General features: G+C 40.2%; 1 protein-coding gene across 3 annotated transcripts in view; it reads left to right on the plus strand.

Moving 5' to 3' along the window:
- The first annotated feature begins 8,450 nt into the window (after positions 1–8,450).
- The window catches only part of IMMP2L (inner mitochondrial membrane peptidase subunit 2), a 477,884-nt gene continuing 463,545 nt past the window's right edge, over positions 8,451–22,789 (plus strand). Inside the window, exons 1-2 of one of the 3 annotated variants that reach the window (XM_040596098.1) lie at positions 8,451–8,557; positions 19,534–19,671. In XM_040596098.1, coding sequence (XP_040452032.1) covers positions 19,537–19,671 — 135 coding nt within the window. In that variant the 5' untranslated portion in view covers positions 8,451–8,557; positions 19,534–19,536. The remainder of the gene's footprint in view (positions 8,558–19,533; positions 19,672–22,789) is intronic. The other 2 variants (XM_040596099.1, XM_040596096.1) reach the window with 2 other exon arrangements.

Raw genomic sequence — 22,789 nt, forward strand, 5'->3', positions numbered from 1 at the left:
ACCCTGCCTGGCAGGAGGGGGATGTGCATTCCCATATGATCTGCTCTAGTGTTGATGCTGGACCTATCAGAGAGAGCAGATGCAGAGGGCTGGTACATCTATTTTTGGATCTTCTCAGTTTAAGTGGTGGCCGGGACTCTCTCTGGTGCATTTTCAGATAGGATAACATAGATGGCTTTGATGCACTTATTCCATAATGGAAATCAAGCATACTTGTGTTTCCAACCTTATGTTAGTGCCTTCACCAAACTTAACGGGCCAAGTAGAACAGCAGCAACATTATGTGGCCTTCAGCACTGCACTAGCAACCCTGGACCTTGCAATCATACCAGATGCACCCAGTAACTGCCTGCCACGACCCATCGTGTAACCAGAGCATGCAAGCTGCATCTGCTTTGTCCCATGCTTTCCTCACAGGATCATCTACACCAAAGAACACCAGCAGCTTGATCAAGCCTATTCCCCTTTTCTTTATACTTGCTACTATGCATAGCATCAGCTCCCTGTTCTGTCCTTTTTCCATCACCATTGCTGTGGTCTGAGTACTGGAAACAAGTCTGAGCAGACACAGCAGTGTACATGTTAGTGTGGACCTACAAGGCAGCTCACTTCTCTGAGTACAGGCCCTCTAGCAGGACAGGACCATGTGGTGTAGTTCAGACTGATCCATTTTGCCATCAGCATTATAGGCTGATGGTAAAAAATATAGGTGCAAAGTGTGAGGGACTGCTTTCAGTGGGAGCAGAAAGCAAAAGCTCCAGCCCTGGCTGCCTTGCATAGCTGAGCTGCTCCTGTTGTTACGGCAACAGAGGGAGATGTCTGCTGTAAGAAGAAAGGGTCAAGAAATTTGAATGACTGAAGGCAGGTGGGAGAGAGAAAGAAAATAAATTGGTTCCAGGAGAGATGTGGCAGCAGCCACTGACCTAGGGGGGATGGAGAAGGCAACTCCGTCTGTGTACATGCACATTGTGCCACATCCATCTCTCCCCTTGAGAAGACACGCTCCTGCAGCACAGAGCTAACACCGTAGCAGTCCTCACTCTGGACCAGTTGACACTGTGGGGTAAAGAGAGTGCCTGCTCACCCCAGGAGGGAAACATTAGCGGGCTGAAACAAAGTACGTGGGTACTCTGAAGCCGTGCCTGGCACTCCCAGAGCTAGCATGACCTCTTAGCACACAAGAATCACCCACAGTGGTAAGCAAGACTTTGAGTGCTGATTACAACAGTCATTACTGCCCCTCAGTAAACACAAGGAATGAAGGAACGTGTCTCTGCCTGCACTGCTAAGCTAGCTGGGCATGCTGTGTCATTGTGACCATAGTCATCTTTTTTGGCATAAACTAGCTAGTTTGTGGTCTTACATGAATGTTACAGAAACTGCAGCAGCTGCTTTTTTTAAGCAACTCCGTTGCACATCTCTATGACCCTGGAACGGCTGCCTTCCAGACAGCAGGTGTGCACCTATGCCTTTCCATCACCAATGCAGGTGCCAATTTCTGCCATCAGCCATGACATCGCTCTTCTGTGAAGGGCTACAAGCGGGCTACTGGGTCGGAATGTAAAGAAGGCAGCGAGGCACACCAAAAGATCTAGGGGAGCTGCGTTGTGGGATATCAGAGGGCACAGAGGCTAGGTTTCACACCTGAGGACACTGCGTCCCTGGGCAGCTGGGTGGTGCATCAGGAGCACACCATGTGAACACAGAGCACTCAAACCCAGTCCCCTCACCGGGGCTGGCAGTGGGGCTGCAGTGGGTCAACCTTGGCTGGTTGGCAGATGCCCATCAAGCTGCTTTCTCATTCCCCCTCCTCCAGCTATAGCGGCAGGGTGGATTAGGCAGTGTGACTGGACACTGACATTCTTCTGAGGTACAGTATAGTAAAAATGTGACAGGAAGGGTTTGTGGGTTTTTTTCATTGCAAATTGGAAGTTAACATTTGACGAAAAGATGACAGTAAAAATAATATAAACTGAAGCGTCAAATAAATGGTAATATTTTCTGATGGGAGGCACCAGCACTACAAGTTAAGAAGGACTCTCATGGCACTCTGATTTCCTATCAGGTCAGCTGTCCTGTGGGATCAGTGACCAGATTCAGAAAAAGTCTCACCGTAACCCACTTCATGGCAGACAAAAAATGTGGGAGGTGACTTGGAGGTGATCTGGATGCAAAGAGTGTTGCGAACCATGTTGCTCTACTAACCCACAGAGAACAGTTCTCACTAGGAGAACTAGGACCAGTAAAAGGAAGGAAAGCATAAAAAGATAGACATTTCAGGCTGCAAGCTATTTATTATGTTTGCTAGAAACAATGCTAAAATGAATGTGGCTACAAACACTCAAGGGTAGACACCTTTGACATAGGTAGACACTCAGTGGTGGCCTTTGTGAGACCCCAGTGATGAAGCTGTCCCTCCCTGCTGCTTGGCTGAAAGATGGGTTGCCCCACACAATTATTATTCTCTCTGGTTAAAAGTGAATAGGTAGGGGAAGGACTGAATAATGAAGAACAAAAAGTTCCTGAAGTGTCTTGGTCTTCAAAACCAGCATATTGTTGAACAGCAAGCTGAGAGCGGTCAGCCGTGCTGCTACACCTCAGATAAAAGCAGGCACTTCCCTCCCTTGGTTATCTGAGCCAGCCACAGGAGTGCTGGTGATGTTGGTTTTCATCTTTTAGTACTTCTTATGTTCTTGATTAAGGCTTCCCTGGACACTAACTTTTAATGGCATTTGAGGAATTGCAAATGGCTTCGCAAATGGCTTCTTAATCTGATGAAACAAGCAAGGAATAATACAAAGGGTAAAAAAGCCTCAACATCCTGCTTTCATCAGAGTATTATGGGAAACATGTAAATAAAGAAAACAAATCAGTGCCCTGTTCACACTTCATCAATTGCCTAACAACTTGCAACCAGTTAATTACACACCTTTAAAATGCATGTACAGGAGAAATGATTCAGAAATAAGCTTCTATAATGAGAAAAGCCAGCACTGAAGTACTGACTCCAGTCAGGTATATTTAACCCTTTAAATTTGACTGCTGGAAGAATGTACAGCAATGTAACAGCAAAGTAGCTGTTGGCTGCGTTATGTTAAGCATTTAATAACCACTAATCTACAATGATGACTCTACATTTGTTTACTGCTACTAACCTTTGTAACCTTTACTCCTTATTTAAAAGGAAGATAAAGATTTACACATAAGAACTGAATGCTAAGTCAGTTACTGTTGATTAAATATATTGAAGACTATCAAGCGATAGGCAGTATTAGGCTGAGTTACTTTCACATTTCCAAATGTTTAGGACCTATGTAGCCCAGCAGCTCAGCAAACGCAGTATTGTTAAGCCTAGCAGCAGAACGTGAGCTTCATACAGACTTTGCAAATCCTCAGGACCTTCAGGCTTTGCCGAACTTGCTTTAGCATGCCTACAACTCTGTTTTACCTTGTTTACCTGCAACAACAATTTTCTAACGATCAGGTGGCAGTTGTCTAATATGCTGAACTCCTCTCTCTAGTGACCAGCAATAGGATGTGGGGAAATGGAATGAAGCTGTGTCAGGGGAAGTTCAGGCTGGACAATAGGAAAAGGTTAATCACTGGAAGGCTGGTTGGTCACTGGAACAGGATCCCCAGGAAAGTGGTCATGGCACCAAGCCTGTCAGAGTTCACAGAGTGTCTGGACGATGCTTAGTCATATGGTTTAGTTTGTAGGTAGTCCTGTGAAGAGCAGGGAGTTCGACTCGATGATCCTTGTGGGTCCCTTCCAATTCAAGATATTCTATGATTCTGTATTTTACTTTTGTGTAGTTCTATATAATTCTGTGATACAACCATGATATCTAGTAATAAGCGGTAATAAGCAGTTACTTGTTAGCATGAAATGTTTATGCCCTTACTATAATAATGCAATGCAGGGGATTACAGTCATGGAATGACAGGAGTGGGGGGGAGGCAGAAGGTGACAATGGAAACTTCAGGGCTGTAAAAAAGTCACCAGCAGTCAGTGAAAAATACAGACCTGGGAGTGGGGGAAAGCCAGTTCTAGAAGTAACAAAACAACTCCTACAACACTGAACCAAACCACCTTAGCACCTATGGAGGCAACAGAAGAGTGAGCATAACACCAGAGAAAGAGGGGTGGATGTTAGGAAGTTATTATAAGAATGTAAACTGTATAAAGATTTACACACACCCCCCCCCCCCCCCCGCCCCCATCATTAGTACTGTTTTCTTCCTCTGTAATTATTTGTTGGGGTCTGCAGTGGGTCTACAGACAAGTTAGTTGACTTCAAAGACTTAGCCGTGTACCTTTAAGACAGCCACAAATTGTCAGGTATGTAAACAGGATGTGAAGAATTGGAACTTAGAACCTCAGCACAGGGCACCTACAGCAACAGCAAATAGCAAGCAAGAAGAAGGACACAAAAACCTATCAGGGTCTAACACCTGCACTGTCTAAGATATATAAATAGTTTGTATAAACAATAAAGGCCATTTTGTCCGAACCCAGCCACGCAGACATAGTGTTTCTTTTCAGTCCACCTCGACTTGTGTCACCACAATTATTAGCTCTGGACTTACAATTCTTTCATTAGCCTGTCAAGATTTTACCTACACTGACAAGAGACTCTTGACTTTGCAGATCATGTTTGCTTCCTTTTTTCCTATGACAAGAATTTGAGGGTAATAATTGTTCCTTGAGGAAAGGTCACACAATTAAGTTGACTATTCTAAGTTATTTATATATTTTCTGCCCTTCAAAGATTATGCTAGTTTCACTGACCGATAATAGGATTTCAGGAATAATTTTCTTGTGTTTCAATTCTTCTCTTTTTCCCTGATGGAGAGACTACTACAGACTTTTATGCTCTGCCGCCTGCCTGACCAAATTTAGAAGCAAAATTTACTTTATTCTGACCAGGCTGTGTTTCAGTATGTATGAGGCATAACGTAAACAATATCTGATAGTCAAAAAGCGTATCCACATCAAGGAACAGAAATGTTTGTCCAAGGATCTTTATATGGTAACTTCCATACAGTGTCATAATCATCCCAACCAGGTTTTTTCTTTCTCTAAGTACAGAGCACTGAACCAAGTGCACTGGCACTAACATTAGTCAGGGACTTCTGGCCTGTATTCCTGCAATATTTGGTACCAGCCTTCAGCTGGGTCCCTGGGAACTCTGGCACAGGCAGGGTGGGAGGCTTTTCCTCCCACAGTGAGCAGCCCTGTACATGTCTACACCTGACTGAGTCATCAAGATGCACTCAGTAGCAACCGAGGAGAAACAGGCTCTTCTAAAATGTGATTTATCTGATCTCTTTGCAACATCCACCTATGAATAAGATTGATCCTGTCCTAGAAGGGTCCTATGTCATCTCATTGACACACAGGAAATCTAGAGAAATAGTTCATATATAGATAGCTACATTATGTATATGTGGGTAGTTACCTCCCACTGAATAGAAACATCCATTAAAAAAAAACAACCACAAACCACCCACAAAAATGAGCGTGTAATCCTTTATCACAAGCCATTATTGGAGCCCAGAAGCTAGCAGGGGTTAGGTGCCTAGTCATATAATAAAATGGAAATGTGTAATAATATAATAATACTGTAGAAGCCACAATCACTTTTTTTACTAGTACAATAGCAGTTTTAAGATTCATTGCCCTCTTTTGTGCCACACCATTCATTGCTGTCCTTGGGCCACAGGTCCTTCAAGCCACAGCTGGATGATATGAAACATTCGTCCACAAGATCCATTTCAGCAATCAGGCTTCTTGATCTTGTGCCTTCAGCGCTCATGCTTTTTTCACGGCACCTTTTCTGTGCTCTCAGGCTGCCAGATCCAGCCCAATATTCTCCTCCAAAATACACTTCTTCAGAACAGTACACTCAACACCACTCAAACATTAATTCCTTTACTATATGGAGGAAGATAAACAAGGCCTTAAATACCCTACAGATGATAGTTGTATTTGCAAATGTATGGTACTTGACTTTTAGCTCAAAACAGGTCTTAGGTATCTGCTATAGATTTTCCACGCTCTTAAAATGCAAAATGAAATTAAGCAAGGGGAAACTGAATTAAATGTGCTTTTAGCATAAAGCTTGCTGCAGTCTGCTGAGAGCCTTTTAAATGAATACTGTGGTACAATAGTTTTATGGATTGCCAAGAATACTTTATAAAGATACTCTCAGCTGAAAAGCAATTGAAGGGGTGGGTGAAAAGGGCATGCTTTTTCTTTATTTCAGCCCCTGATGCATCAAAGCATGGAAGCAGCAAAACACTTTCAGTAGCTGTTTATTAGAGTTGAAAGTAAAATAAACTATCCTCTACCTCTAGATAGCAATGTAGGAATACTTATAAAAAGAAGAAAAATAAAATGGTGTGAACATTGGTAATGCATCATTTGTACCTGGTAACTTTAGTATTGGCTTTGATAAGTATAATTTTATCTACAAATAAATGAAGAATAAGAATAGGTATTTCCTGCTAGTTGTTTCACACAGGCATGATTTCAAAATGAAGAAAGCTGCTGCTAAGCCATCATTTGATCTTGAGAGGTTTACAGCAAGTTTCTAATCAGAGAAGAGTTTCGGTTCAAGCATTTCAGTTGGAAATATTTCATATTGTCAGCTCTGAATACACAGAAACATCAAGGCACATTCCCTTAAGATGCTTGTCTAACACTACAATTGAATGTATAATATCATGTTTTGCAGCAGTTTTTGAACATTTTGTGAAGATTCCCCAGTTAATTTTTTTTTTACATTATGGCTAACAAAAATGAAGATGGTGGATACCATAGGCCAAACAGTGTTTTTGCTCCTGCACAATGCACTGAAAAGCTTGTTGTGGAGTCCTGCTGTGAGCACACAACTCAAATGTGTTAAAGAAATAATGCATCAAATAAAGAGTAATCAATAATAAAGTTTCTAAGAATTATTTGATTGCAAAGGTAATGCTTATTTAAGAATTTTTCAAGGGAAGACAAATATGAAATAGGCTAACACTGGTTTACACTAGGTAATAAATATGTTATCACGTGGTTATTTCAGCCAACAAAATCACACTAAAACTAATTCTATGCTTTGTGAAAATGTTGTTTTAAGCATTAAAAAAAACCACTGTAAGCATCGTTGAAAGGTTCAGATTTGAGAACAGACAAGAATGTTGTGTTTGGAGTAGTGTAACAAGAAATTTTACAGATTATGTATACATAATTCAAGAGCATCGTACTAAAAAATGGTCTTAGGAGTGCGTATTCCAGTTCAGTTTATTAACAAGTACTCTATGGTGTTGTCTTCTAAGATAGTTGATTCCTACATCAAAAACTGTGGGAAGAGTATTTTACCTCTGTCAAATGACAGTGTCAGACTACAGACAACTATGCATTCATACTTTCATAGCTAAGCTTCAAAGCCAAGATAATTTCAATTATAAACAATTTTATATTTGAACTTAAAAATAATGTTTTAGTAGGAGATTTCAAATAACTTTGTGCAGGGAGGCAGCAGAGCTGTCATCTTACATTGTTTCTGAGGGTGGCCTGACTAGTAGAAATATCTGCCAGCGTCTACCTGGGGACTCCCTGAGCCAGAGGTAGTCTCTGTGTGCATAACCCTTAATGGATTTTTCTGCCATTAACTTGCCTGTCACCTCCTGAAGGTACATGAAGTACCTGGAAAAATCTCCTGCTTCAGACTATACTGGCACCTGCTCTTCTTACGAGAGTGCATAAAAACCAAACGCTCTGGCAGTGAAATCAGAAACCCGAGTGTATCTACTTGCACTAGATAGGAAAAATCAACCTCCGTTCCTGACCATGGGCCTGAAAGTACAACACAGCTGCTTCTGGTGCCCAGCAGACGTGGTTGCCATCACTCAGATGAAATCTGCTCTGCACTAGGGAACTCAGATCCAGCCCCGTTTCTGTGTGGATTGCAACACCATGTGACTTACAGAACTGGCATATACCATTATGTAAAACCTCCCAGTATCACACGTTAATATCCAAACCAGTTTATTTTTACTGAATTGCCAAATAATGGCCACAGAACACGGTCTTTGTGTATTTGCATCTCCATCGTTGGTGAAGGAAATCACAGCTGCTGAATCCAACGGCCTCAAGCTCTGGGGGGCTCTTACACAAGCTATACAAAACAGTGCTTAAAAGAGACCAGCCCAAGCGCGTTATTTTTTGTGAAGAGCCTAGTGTGCCGCATGTCTGACACAAGGTGAACCCGTCAGGCCGCGGCACCTGCAGGGTACGGCACCGAGCGTGCCGGACACAACGGCTCCGTGCAAGCCCTGCAGCCCTCACAGCGCGCCGGGAGCTCTGCGGCGCCACCGCGGCCCGGCCGCCGCGCCAGGCGCAGCCCCGGGCCGCCATCCCGGGCGAGCAGCCGGCCCTGCCCCGGCGCGGCCCGCAGCCCCCTCACGCCGCGCCCGGCGCCTCCGCAGCAGTTAGCCCACGTGACCGCGCGCGCCTCGCCTGCGGCCGACGCGCTGCCGGCCCGCCCCACGCCGGAGGGAGGACAGGGTGAGCGGGCCGGGCCGGGGCGGCGAGCGGGCCGGGGCGGCGGGCGGGCAGGGCGCGCGCAGCGACGGAAGCCGAGCCGGCCCAGGCCGCGGAAAGCCGGGGCGAGGAAGCGGCGGGGGCGAGCCTCGTGGCGGGGGAAGGAGCGGGGGCGGGTGGGGGAGCGGGTGGGGGACAGCGACACATGGCCGCGCGGCAGGCCCGGCCGCCGGCCCGCCCCAGGCTCTCGGTGCCGCCCCTCCGCCCCGCCTCCCCCCGGCCCGCGGCAGCCGGCGGCGGCCGGTGTCCCTGCGCGGGTGAGCGCCGCCGGGCGAGGCGGTGGGCGGGGCTCGGGGCCGCCTCAGCTGGGCGGGGCGCGGCGCCGTCGGCGGGGCGGGCGCGGGGAAGAGGGGAGGAGCGCGGCCTGCACGCCCGCCGCGTCCGGGAGCGGGGCCGCCGGCCGGGCCTCCGCGCTGTCTGCGGAGCCGCTCTCCGCCCGGGGGCGAGCCGCGCCGGGAGCCCCGGGGTAGCGATAGGGGAGCGCGGCTTAGTGGCGCCGCGGCGGCGCTGCCGCTTATCGGGTGTGGGATTCCTCCCTTGTCCTGCCCTCCTTTGAATTCCCGACATACTAACAGCGGGGGGGAAGGGGCGGGATTAAAAAGAGGCGGCAAAGCCAACGGCGTGAGGCGCTGCGCCCTCTGCGTTCCGACGGGTGGCGGTTACGGAGGGGGACCGGGGCCGCGCGCAGGGCAGGAGCGAAGCGGCGTGAGCGCCGGTGGTTGTGCAGGAGGGAACACGGCGGCTTCGCTGGCGCTTTGTCTGTAGCTGGGACTCTGCTGTGCGCTGTTCTTCGCCCTGGGCTGGGTGCAGCTCATATTTAACATAACTTCCTGCTTTGTTAAATTTCTATCAGATTTTGTATTTACCCTGTGAAGACTACGGTTCTTGGCAGTTCTCTAGTATCCTGATGGAGTGGCTTTCCCGTTACTCTGCATCCAGGATATCTGAGAAACAAATTATTATTTTGGTTTATAATGATGCAGCTTATCTCAGAGGGGCTGCTTTTCCGTGTTAGGTGCTTGTCCTTCAATCTGTTCTTAGTTTAATGTTTCTTTGTATACGGGCTACAATACTTGAAGAGATTCAGCCAGTTCCTAGACATGTCTCTGAAATTTTTTTTGCTGTTGTTAAGGATTTTTTTTTTTAAGTCTGTGAAAACCTTACATAGAAAAACTTCAGCTGAACATTAAATAGATTCCAATCTTGTAGTATCCTTTAATTAGCCAGTATTCCGTAGTGATTGTTTTGTTGTTATCCTATCATTGCTATTCCATTGAAGTGGAATTAATACATGTGAGGTACCAGAAAAGGAGAGGGGTGATCTAGGAAGGCTGCTTTTATGTCTCTTATGTCTCTTTCTTGTACCAGCACATTTTTATCTTCTTTTTCTCCCCGCCCCCCCCCCCCCCCCCCCCCCCCAAGATTATGTCACATATACTTGTTCGTTGTTCAGTTAGGAAGGAAATAGAAATTACTTGTCAGCAGCACATGCTTGTAAGACAAAGCGCCTTGAGGATTTTCAATAACTTATAAAATAAATGCAATAATTTCTCTAGAAGACTTTAAAGTTAGACTTGTTTTTTCTAATCTGCATGCATCTTCTAAAACATGTAACATTTCTTTAGCTACTGTGATTGGGAGATTTCTAGGAGTCTTCCGTGTCTTTTACTTTTAAAATTATGAATGCTTCTGTATAAAATAAAGTTGCCCCTGGAATTGATAGGAAATACCTATACACGTGGTTTAGTAGCGGGTGGTATCCAGAATCATGAGAATAATATTTGAATCATGCTGAACAATAATGTTAAGTCACAGCTGAATTTTTGTGTCGAGATCTTTGTAGGTTGACCATAGATTCCAGCTGTTTCTGGAATATCTGGATCCTTCTGCTTATGGTTTATTTGTTTTGTTTATTCTTCAGACCTGAGAAATTCATATTGGCAGTTGAAGTCACAAATTCCCGACTCAAAATCAATATGGTGGTGAAAGGTTGTTACTGAGTATGCTAGGTACACTCTTAGAAAGCCCCACAGTGACCTCTAATGTTCGAGGATAAAACCTGAGTTGTTAAAACGAAGTTATTTTTCAAAGGCACAATTTTGCATGTTCGTTTGTACATTTAGGTTATCAATACGCCACAAACAGTAGACAGTAAGTGGTTGGTTTATCAGGTGTTACTGCTAGGTTTCATGGGAATGTTATGCTGGGGAGTCAGTTCTGATTCTTCCCTGTTTTGACCAAATATGCAGAAAGCCTTCTTTAAAGTAGTCATGGGAGAACTAGTTATTTTCATAAAGTAGGCTGAAAAAGGAAAATGCCTTTCCAATATTAAAGACATTCTCTCTGTTCATTCTTTTGGAATTACTTATTCATTCTATAACAGATACTATTGTCAGTTACTGTTCTGTGCTTATATACTCCATGCAACCTTGAAAGATCTGTATCTGAGAAGCTTGTTTCTTGTATATACTCATTTGATTTTCCATTAGACTAGAAGAAACTTTCCTGTTCTGTACTAAACTTACTTGTTCTTAATCCAAATGCAAAAAATTCTAGAGTTTGCTTCTGACTATTCATGTTTTGAGTGGAATGCTGTTATTCTTAGGCCATTCATTAAATATTATACAAACACTTTGTATTATATATTTTGGTTAAAACTGACTGAATGTTTCCTTTCTGTTGTTGTTGGTTTTGCATAAGTTTGATTGTGGATAACCACAGCTAACATGACAGTTTCATGGTACTTTGCAGGAGCGGGCTGCAAACTAGGACCATGCATGGCAATCAGTTAGCTGAGGGGAATGTGCTCGAGCTTGTCTAGACAACAATTAACATGATGAGGCATGTTTGCAGAGCACAGGGGAGTGGGAGACAATGGCGTCAAGGAAAGGTAACACCTTGTTGTTAATTGATGGTAGTTAACCACCAATCAGGGATTGCCTAGTATGCAATGCTTAGCTTCAAGAACCAATCTGTTTAAAACGCGCAGCTTCTGAAAGAGTATAAACCTGCTTCTGTACAATAAATTGACATTTGCTTGCATCAAGCTGCGTCCTGTCTCTTCATTCGCCGCAGTACTTGAAAGAATCCAGGGAGTTGACTAGGTAAACGTGCAAATGAATTAAGAATCAAAGTTCCAAATAAAGTTATTTTGGAAACAACAGGTTATTTATGCAGTCTGCCCAAGACCAAAACATAACAGCAGCTGGTAGTTGTTTGTAAAGGGCACTTCAAATCAATTGATAGAATTAACTTTGCATGCATTGAATCTTTAAGCTGAAAGGCAACATACAGTTGTCAGTTGCAAGAAGCTAAATATGTGTTATGTTGATCACTTAGGTGTGTTCCGAAATTCATGTAATATAGTACTTTCCTTTATATACTAATGATTGTTAGTTTCTTTGAAGATACAGAAACATGAGTAAAAACAATTATTGTATCTTTTATGTTAGACCAACTGGTACTCTTGTCAGTCGCCTGTGTGATAGTAGTTGTAGACTTTGCATTACATCTTGAGTTTAAATGCTCTGAAAAGATTCGAGATGTAACGATTACTGATCTTTTTTTTTGTATTGCAGTACCCATAAAAAAGTAATTCTATTGCTGTTCCCTTTCTTGATTGCTTATGTGTGTAAAATTGGAATCCTGAATAACTTGTCAGAACCGAGGGGTCGCTGACTCCTCTGCATTCTGTAGTGGTTGTTATTTTAATTGCTGAAGGCAACTTCCACCTAGAGTTGCATTTTCTTCCACTTCTCTTTGTTTGAAGAGTGAAATGTAATGTTTGGAAATAAAAGATTGTCCATGATGGTAAAATTTGTGTCCTTGAGACAGAAAATTAATTTGTAGGAATAAGCAATATGCATTTCTTTCCAGTTACAACCAACATGTGGCCTGAGCCTTTGTACATAAGATAGATCCCAGTGATGGGATCTAGTAATATGAGGTTAAAAGAAGAATCAGTTCCACATTTTTTCTCCAGTAGTAATTCTGTGACAGATTCATATTGCTGGTTGTTGTGGTTTAAGCTTTTTTGTTCTGATGTGGTTTGTTAGCCGAAAGTTCATTGTATTGATCTATTTATTTGTCTGCTTCTGAGAACCTCTGTGTATGTTGTGACTCTGCAAAGATTACAAAACTGGGTTTTTACTGTTGATTTTCTGTATTGTGGTATACTGGAAAAAATTCTGCATATCTCATAGTGATGGGAGCTATTACATGGAAATGATAATTGCTTTAGTTCAAATTAAGGCATAAGAAAACAGTGCACAGTGGAGTTGAGGCTAACAAAATCTACTGCTTTGTGTTTGGAACAAGTGAAATATCTAGGTATTGGGACAAAATGACTAACCCAGAAGAAACAGGATACCAGAGCATTGCAGAACGTACATGTGTAGTTACTGAAAAGTGCTGATTAGGGTTAGGATTTGCTGCTTCAGAAATACAAGTCATTTCCATGGTCTGTGACATTTCCAAATGTGCAGTAGAGTGGTATTCTTTAATGGCTGTGCCAGAGAGATACAGGGAGATTAATATGGTGGAGGACTACTGTGAGGAAAACCTGTGTGTCGAGTATAAATACATTAATGGAATAGACATGTCACCACTATGGTGGAATAATACCAGGATGGAATTCTCTTTGTGGAACTAGGCAGTATTTTTAAATTAAAAGTTAAATGGACTGATCTTTTTTGATTATTTTTAACTGGAAACTTACATGGACTAATCTATTTTGATTCTTCTGTGTCATTCATCACCATCATATCTGTGTGCATCAGCCTGTATTTAGATAAGTTTGTAAGAATTAAGTTAGCCTACTGAAAAATCTGCGTACTTGGTACTGTATGTATATGCTCATTGTAATGTAAAAGTTATGGAAATGTGCAACTAAAGTGGGAAATGAGGGTCAGAGTGCATGGCAGTAGTTTGCTGTGTCTTGTATCATGAAAGACTGTAGAAAAGGCAGATGTTAAAGATCACACTAATTCTGATACTGAGCAGCATCCTGTTCATCACAGTTAGACTGGGTATAACCTTGTCTTCAAGTTGTACCAGTCTGTCTTAAAACAAAAGCTTTTGTGCTCGATTTTGTATTTCATAGCATGCAATAGAATTAGGGTCATTCATGTGTTTTGGTATTTTCTGTTATAAAAGTATTCCTTGTTTTCAGACCATATATGCTTGAATTTTAATGTGATGCCATTGATTTACAGAAAAATGCATATTGCAATTGACAAAGAAGTTGGTTATTTCAATGCATTATGAAATGGTATGTAGTATAGTTACTAGTCTCTTACCTAAATCAAATAGGTAATTTCAAACTAACTAGCAGTCCTGGCTGGGTAGTTGTTTTGCAAATAGGTTGTGATTTCCTCCTTCCTGTTCCTTCACAGAAGCACATCAGGGGCCATTTTATTTTCTTTGTGGATGACTGCTAATGCCTTGTTTTTACAGCTATTTTTCCTATCATACTTCTGTGGGTAATTTTAAAGTACCTAGATTTGCAAATATATTGTAACCTGGGGCTTTCTGAATGTTACTTGATGATTTTCTGCAGGCTGTTTGATAAACAGTGTCTTCTAATGTGCAAGCAAGTGTAAGAAAAAATAAACATTTTATACATAGAGAGCTATCTAAATAGCATCTCTACTCCATATGTTGTAGTACCCACAAGAGGCTCATTATAATCCCTGGACCTTTTGTGCACCAAATACTTCAGTCCAGATAATGCTGTGCTCCATCTGCCTTAATCTCTGAGCTGCACAATGTGAAATTCTTAATGCTTTGACCTACAGTATGGTAGTATTTTTGATCTTGGATTTTTCTTGTCCACGTTGCCATTTCAAACAAGTTTTCAAGGCTGCTGCTTTGAAGTTTGTCAGTTCTACTGAATTACTTTGTTGGGTTTTTTTTCTTCCTAAATTAAGTGTAATTTACAAACGCTGTGCTGAAAAGTATAGGCATGCATAAATAATTTTTTTCTATGTTTTATATGTTTGGTTTTGTTGCATCATCTTCTAAGTGTTGCGAACTGTTGAACTTATTGAAGGCATCACTGACTGGGCAGAGATCCAGAAGTTTGTGCTGGTGAAATTTATTTTTTTCAGCAAAGAGTCCTTGGTTTATTTAATTTACATACCTTTAAACCTGCTGTCAGCATAAACCAGACACTGCACATGGAGTATCATTAAACAGTGATAATTCACAGAGATCTTAGTTTTAGAAAACATTTGAAAAAATTAACAACTGTTAATTACTGGTTAATTACTTTGATGCATTTAAAATTTTTAAATACTATAGAAGATTACCATGTTTTTGTGTTTATATGTTAAATAATGTTGCATCTTTCAAATTTGTTAGTATATCTTTTCCTATGAAATAATTAGCTTCTTGCTCTTAACATTTTAGTTGGGTGTTACTGTCGAACACTTCCTCAGATTCTACATGTTTAGATTTAAATCTGTTAAAAAACTTGATGATCCATCACGGAAGATATTCTTCTTTAAAAAATAATCAAAATGTTATTTATAGGAGCATTAGAAACAATGGTGTAACCTCAGATTCTAAAAATAAAGTAGATTAGAGACTTTAGATAGAGAAATCTAGATAGAGTAGATAGAGAAATAGTAATTTCAACCTTGTTAAAATTTGTAATTCACTTTGAGTATTGGATGTATATATTTTTGTATACAAATGACAGGCAAACATGTTATTTATGCATTTTTATTGAACCCATATATTAATTTGATATAGAAATATATATTCCTACTATACATACCATGTTTAATATATTTATATAGTATAATTTTGAAATTAGTATAAATACAAAAATTCTATATTATAAATACAATTTTCTCTATAGTATAGTTAAAATGTATTAAGTTGAAGTATTAGAAAGTTGTGGCAATATTTCCTTCAGAGGTTTTCACAGATTTTTTCCAACTGAGTAAGTTTTCCAAGAAAAAAGCTAAATAGAGCACAATGAGGTTATAAAATATAATCTCTAAGAGCAGAATATTATCTCCAGAAGTGATAGCTGTCTGTTTCCTTTATTTTTAATCAAATACTCCAACAAGAAAATTATTTTCTTTTAAAAAAAATTGTAAGGATCTTTGTGTCTTTCTTTGACTACCCTAAATTCTTTTCTTGTGACTGCAGTAAATGCTTATTATTACTTTTTGCCTTTCTTTTCTCCTAAGACCATCTAAGTATAAGAAAACACTGCACATTTTAATCCAACAATATTTTTTTTATTAAATTTTAATTTAATCAAACTATCAGTTGAAGATTATCCATTCATGTGTACAGTTACTGGTAGAAGATAATGCTGCAAGCTGTCTTTCTGTTGCCTATGCTCAAGGTCTTCCCCTGTGGTGATGCCAGACAACTTGAAGCCCCTCTTGGTAGTTGGATGATGAACTATTGTGTCAACAGTTGCATGGCAACTCTGCATGTGCATATATACTTATCCCATGATAAATGTTTGTCTGTGCTTTTTGAAGGGGAAAGCTTATGGAATAAGCCTCGCAAAAATGTGCACACTGTTCAATGAGATACTGACATGTAGTAACTTCTTACCCTTTTGTAAAAAATGTTTTGTTGTATGGAAGAACTTAAGGTTAAAGACGGATTTGTTTTTAAGAAGTTCTTCTCAAACCGCTTAAAATGTGCATGCATTACTGTCTTCGGGAAGAAGGGCTTCTGCAGTATGCTATGGGCCTGCTCAGTTTGTACCTTAGGAAAAGCTACGGGAGGTGGGGAACCAGGAAATGTTCAGAATGTAGCGTGTGACTGGAAATGAAGAATTCATCTTGGTGTGGATGGAAGATAAAACTAGTGGTTTGATCACTTGCCTAGTAGAGGAGGGGAGGAAGGAAGGATGGAAAGAAAGAATTAATTTCAGGGCAAGTATAGAAGTCTTTCGGCATAACAGCTGTTGCTGGCTTTGGTGGCTTTGCGAATTGGTTGCTTGTAGGGGAGCTGTTGGTGTTTTCCCCCCTCATCCTGTATTCATACTGTGCTTGTAATACTGCATGTGTCCAAAAATGCAGAAGTAGGACCTGAACTCCCAGGTTTGGCCACAGCCACTTAATACTCTTTGTGTTGCTTTGGCCAAGTGGTGTATTGAGAATGAAGCATTTTGTCTTAACTCTTAACCTGATTGCTAGATTCTCTGTCACTATTAATTAGCTTGTAGTTCCAGGAGCATATGATTGGTCTCCTGTGGGTAGTCTGACCACTTACTTTTCTTCAGATACTAGATTTTTCTGTAGATACCAGCATGGGGCTTTTGCATGAAGTTTATAACAAGATCTGTGGGTGTATTTAGTAAAAGGGATGGGGTGATCATTCATGCTTCATTATTAATGAAAAATAGGTTTGACTATGAGGCATTTAAAAAAAATAAGTAAAATAATCTGATTTCTTAAAGTTTCAAAAAAGTTTCCTAAATCAGTCATATTGTGATACATCTGTCAGGCAATGTCTTTCAGCTAAAAGAATGTCTGTAGAGAACATGGGGGATATGTTTGTGGGCAAGGCTCAATATTGTGTTTTGAGGCTGACGTTAGAGTGTGGGAGGTCTGAGATACGACAGACCTCGTAGCAGAGAAGTAAAATTCAAGCCAGAAGACTCAAGAGGTGAATTTCAGAATCAGTTGAGAGAAGGGTGTTAAGCTGTGTGAAATGATATAGTTTGTTAAATTGTAGACAAACCCCTGATTTTAGAGATTCTGTTTTTATGTGGAATAATTCTAAAGGTAAATTGTTGCTGATTGAGGTAATATATCTTTTGGTGGATTGATACCAATAACAGGTTCTTTAATGGTAAGCTGAAAGTAAAGCATTTTAACATTTCTTTTGAATTTATGAGATCTTTGTTCTGTTTCACAACATATTTCAATTTTTTTGTTTTGTGAAAACTGTTGATGCAAATTGAAAATATTTTCATGGAATGAGCAGAAAGAAAATAAAACAAATTACAAGCATTAAGTACATTCAGACTTGATAAAACTTATGAGGAAGAGTTAGATGATGGTGAAGTATTTCCACTTTATATAAAAAAAGAAATTAAAACCTTGTGAATGTTGGAAGTAATAGTAAAGATGTTTCTGTCTTTTAGAAGACAGATCTTGTCATTGCAAAGCCATTAATATCTATAAAGAATTTTAGTGAAGAATATGCTGATGGCTGGTTTGTAGAACTGGGTTTCCTCTCAAGTTTAATGCTTTGTAGAATTAAGAAGCCATATCTGTGACAGAAATACTGCTTTAAGTACTGTTTCATCAGAGTGATTTGAATTTGTATTTTGCTTATACATAGTTCATCACGTCCATATTTCTGAAAGTGCAACAAAGAAAAAATGATTATATTGTGAAATCCTAAATATTCTGTAAGAGGGTTGAACAAAACTGCACGTATTTATGTTTTCCATTGTTTTGGTTGAAAAAATTATTCTGTGTCCTTGAATGTAAACACACTGAAAGGCTCAAAAGTTTAGGGCTTGGTTTGTTTTCTATTACTGGCTTGTCAGAGTTAGAACGTGATAGACGGAGCAGGGACTCCACAGGCTGATCTTGTGTGGGGTCTACCAGGGATTCATTAGGTGGAAACAACAGTTTAAATTAGATTTGCCAATAGGTGAAGAGCAGCATTTCATGTAGTGAAACTGCAGTTATGTGAAATAGTCGTGTACCTTTGCAGCAGTACCTGGATATTCAGCTTGCTTTTCGGAGGCAGAACTAACACAATCCAACAACTTGTGTTTCAATGTAATTTGTTGGTATTTTTCAAGAACGTTGAGTGATTTGAAGCTGAATAAATAGATGGGAGATAGCATACTAAATGGTGAGTTGCAGTGGAATAGTCCCATGTATCATTGCAGGAGCGGGCTGGAAACTAGGACCATGCATGGCAATCAGTTAGCTGAGGGGAATTTGCTCGAGCTTGTCTAGACAGCAATTAACATGATGAGGCATGTTTGCAGAGCACAGGGGAGTGGGAGACGGATGGCGCCAAGGATGGCGCCAAGGAAAGGTAACACCTTGTTGTTAATTGATGGCAGTTAACCACCAATCAGGGATTGCCTAGTATGCAATGCTTAGCTTCAAGAACCAATCTGTTTAAAACGCGCAGCTTCTGAAAGAGTATAAAACCTCGTGCTTCTGTACAATAAATTGACATTTGCTTGCATCAAGCTGCGTCCCGCATCAAGCTGCGTCCTGTCTCTTCATTCGCCGCATGTCATTACTTAGCTGCTCAGTCCGCCAATACGATTTTAACTTTCTGATGTAGTGAGCAAGGAGTCATTATGTTACTGTGTGTCTGAATGATATATGTGACAATTTGAATTGATTTTACATGTTTATAGTTACCACAAGTGTAGAGATGATGCATTTGTGAATTTTTATGTGTGAAAATATTTAATAAAGAAATGGTAATGTGTTGCAAATAGCTTTTCCTTACATAACACAATCCGTCTTTGAAGCATCACAGATTAATAATTACCATTGTATGCAGAGAAAATGATAGAATTGGTTGTGAACTCCAACTGAATGCTCTGTAATTGGTTGTTTCAATCTAGTTGGTTTTTTTTTCTCTAGATTTTGTCTGGTTATCTGTTTGATTCTTGCTTAGCTGAACTGTTATCATTGAGTCATTTTTATCGAGTACTTCTGCTAGCAGAGGATCATAAGAAATGGTCAAATGAGCTAAAGGGTAAATGTCAAGTATCAAGCTCTCTTTTGTAGAGTAGACAAATTCTGGTGAAGACTTCTATTCTTTTATATTGCCATGTGCATGTTTCCCACCCCCCCACCCCCCGCCGGCCCTGTGGCTATAATCAATATATTCTGAAGTGCTCTTTGTTGTATTGTTGCAATGTTGTTACTTAAGATTTATTTTATAACAACTTTGTTTTCCATTTTCTTCATGTTTTCCAGATTATGGCACAGGCTCAGGGTTTGGGGAAGAGATACATTAAAGCCTTTTTTAAAGGTTTCTTTGTTGCTGTTCCTGTAACTGTGACTTTCCTGGATAGAGTTGCCTGTGTAGCAAGAGTGGAAGGAGCATCAATGCAGGTATTGTTGGAAATACCTTTTGTCTGTCAGGAAATTAAAAAGTGACTGTGCACTGACAATAGCAAGGTAGAAAAAGATCTTTTTCTCAGTTGTTATTAAATGACTACATTGTAGCATGGAATAGTTGAATATCGACTTTCTTAAATAAATACTTTTATGATGTGAAAAGAAAAGCTTTTGAGAATAAAACTTGCCAAAATTCTGTCTCAGTAAAAGGAAAATAAATAATAAGTAGTGCTAAGAATATGTATTTTTTTCCTATCTTCCTAGTCATTTAGAAATAAAAAAATGTTTTTTCAGCACTACCTTTCGTCTCTTGGGATTGAATTGATGACTCACAAAGAGACTATTAACTTTTAGTAGCTATATTATAGTAATTGTAAGGCAAAACTGGTTCTTACTAAACTTGCTTTTAGTAAAAGACAAGTATGGCACCATTTCAGTGAAGAATACTGAAAATGGCATGAACCTATTATTAATACCTGTGCTTACCAGGACATAAGTATCAGTTCACTTTTTTACTTTGGTTATACTGAATGTTTATACAGTGTAAGCCAATAAATGTAAATAGGCTATGTAACCTTTAGAAGATAAACACTCATGATAGCAAACAGCTACTTTGTTTCTTCTGTTATTTGGGCTTGAAAAATACATTTTGTAACAGCCAATTTTTGTGTTGTTACTTTGCATTAAATTACATGCACTGCATATTGCTGTGCATCACCACTGATAACTATAATTTATTTTGTTCCAATGTTGCAACATTCCAATTAGCAGAAACTAAGGATTTGATTCTTGGCTGCCAAGAATTTTCTTTTCTGACTATCTGAATTGGCTTGGAACCTTGAAGAGGGGTTTCACAGCAGTGAAGACCAGCTGCTGGGGCTTGAATTGTGCAGCGTTCACACAGACAAAACTTGGGCTGGAACCTGGGCTTGGTTGATTTGTGTTTAATGCTATAAAAAGCATGTGGTGGGGAGGAGGGAATGGCAAGGTGGCGTTGTGCTTTATGTGGCAGTCTATAATCTGATGTTTCGTCTCTGTCAAGAAACCTCAGCTGGTCTAGAACGCAGCTCTCACCTCAGGAACAGGGATGAATGTAAAATTATTGACTCCAGTAATTGTACAATCCAAGACCAGAAGTTAGGTGTAACATAAGTTACCTTTGCCCTTTTAATGAATGTTATTCTGAATATCATTGATGACCAAAGATAGGAGAATCTCAGGGCCTACAGCTGCAAAGCCAGAAATTTCCTCTAGAAAGGAGGAGTGGGAAACTGTGAAAACCAGTTTAATTCTCTTTTTTACTATTTTCACACAGGAGAGAGGAAAATATAAACCACAGCATCTAGATAAGTATAAAATCAGCCAGATGGATACAGTTCTCTCATTTCCCATCTCCCCTCTTTTTGCCTTTGTCGGGATCTAGAACCACGTGCTGCATTCAGGATGCAGATACATCCTGGATTTTATGTTATGGTTTTGTGTTTTGTTTTGTTTTGGGTTTGTTTGTCTTTTTTGCACCCACTCCCTGGCCCCGAGCATGACCTGAGCATTTAATTTTTAAAGGGTTGTGTTTTTAGCATGCCACGTTGCCTTTCTTTGCTTGTTGTTTTCTGTCTCTGACATAATGTTCTGTGTAACATGCATTCTTGTTTGAATATTTTTTCTTGGAAGCTGGAAAACCTTTTTCTAGATTTCCCTACTCCACAAGTCTGTTGAGCCCCTCTGATCAAGACCTCAGTTTTATGTTTCCTTTGAAGTCAAAGCCTCAAGTATTAGGGTGTGCTCTGGTATTGTTCTGGAGTGTTACTTCTGTACTGACTTGAAGGGCATATAGTTAACTGTGGTTTATCTGTGGAAGATTTGAAAAAACACTACAGTTATTTGCTCAGATTTATTCAGCCTGACAAAGAAGGATATGCACTCTTCATAGTGGCTGGGGAAAGCAATATATATTCACTGGGTGATTAAAATCTAAGCTTTTCGCTTGATGTGCCTGTTGACTACACGTTTCCTCTGTTCATTGAAGTATAGCTAGCTTGAAAGCTGAGATTTCTGGTTTTACTGACATCTCAGTGTCTGTGAAATTCTTTCTGGTTTTATTCTGGACTGTCTCACTGAAATAGAAGTTTGATTTAAACTGCATATGAATGTTTTTCAGACTACAAAAAATACTTTCTAGTGCTTTTAATAAGATACTAATTTCCTTGCCAAGATTTATTAGACACCTAACCAAATCTGACAGGGACATAGTTATAAGGAAAATATACCTCTCTTGCAGAGTAGCTGAAGGAGCACTGGTCATCACATTGCAATTCCATCCATTTACTGTGTTCTCTGAAGGGTGATCTATGTTGAATGTATCTGAAAGCTATGGATATGAGGGAAAGTGAAGTCTAGTCAGCATGTAGTCATATATCAATCACATCCTTCCAATGATATCTTATTGTCTCAATTTGAAGATATCATGCTATGATTCCCAAGAATTTGTTTGTAATAGACCTCTAAAATGTATATCTGGCTTTGTGTACTCATCGTTGTGGCTCCTGCTGAGCCTGAAATTAAAAGTTCTGACAAGAAGCAAGGAATAAATCTCTGTGTGTCACACTCGCTCTACTACCCACGTTCTCTGTTGCACAGTCTCTCGCCCCCTCACTTTCTGTTTTTCTTTTGGACCAGCGTTACTGCTGCTTCATAGTTCCTGATGTTAGTAATAGTTTTTGACACCCTGGCAAGCATGCTGAAAAAAGGTTCTAATGAAAATACAAATTTTCTGATTTATTCCCAACCAGTTAAGACAGACTAAATGCATTTTATGGTCTCAAGCTGATCTTGTGTTTCTACAGTGCTTTCAGCTATGTGTCATAATTCTTTCACTTGCGCTGACTTCAGTGTATATGAGTATTAACTCTAACCTATAGGGAATAATAGTGAACTAGTGCAGTTCATAATTTAACATTTTTTAATTGTTTCATTATCTTTTCTTTTTCCAAAATTACTGTTTTTTTTAAATTCCCACATGAGGTGGTTTTGTTGCTTAGGATTTTACAGATTGATGTGCTTGTCTAGCATTTTGTTACTAGTGAGTTTCAGGTGAATTGTAATCTGTTTACAG

The sequence above is a fragment of the Falco naumanni genome, chromosome 5, assembly GCF_017639655.2.
Source record: "Falco naumanni isolate bFalNau1 chromosome 5, bFalNau1.pat, whole genome shotgun sequence".
NCBI classification, from domain to species: Eukaryota; Metazoa; Chordata; class Aves; order Falconiformes; family Falconidae; genus Falco; species Falco naumanni.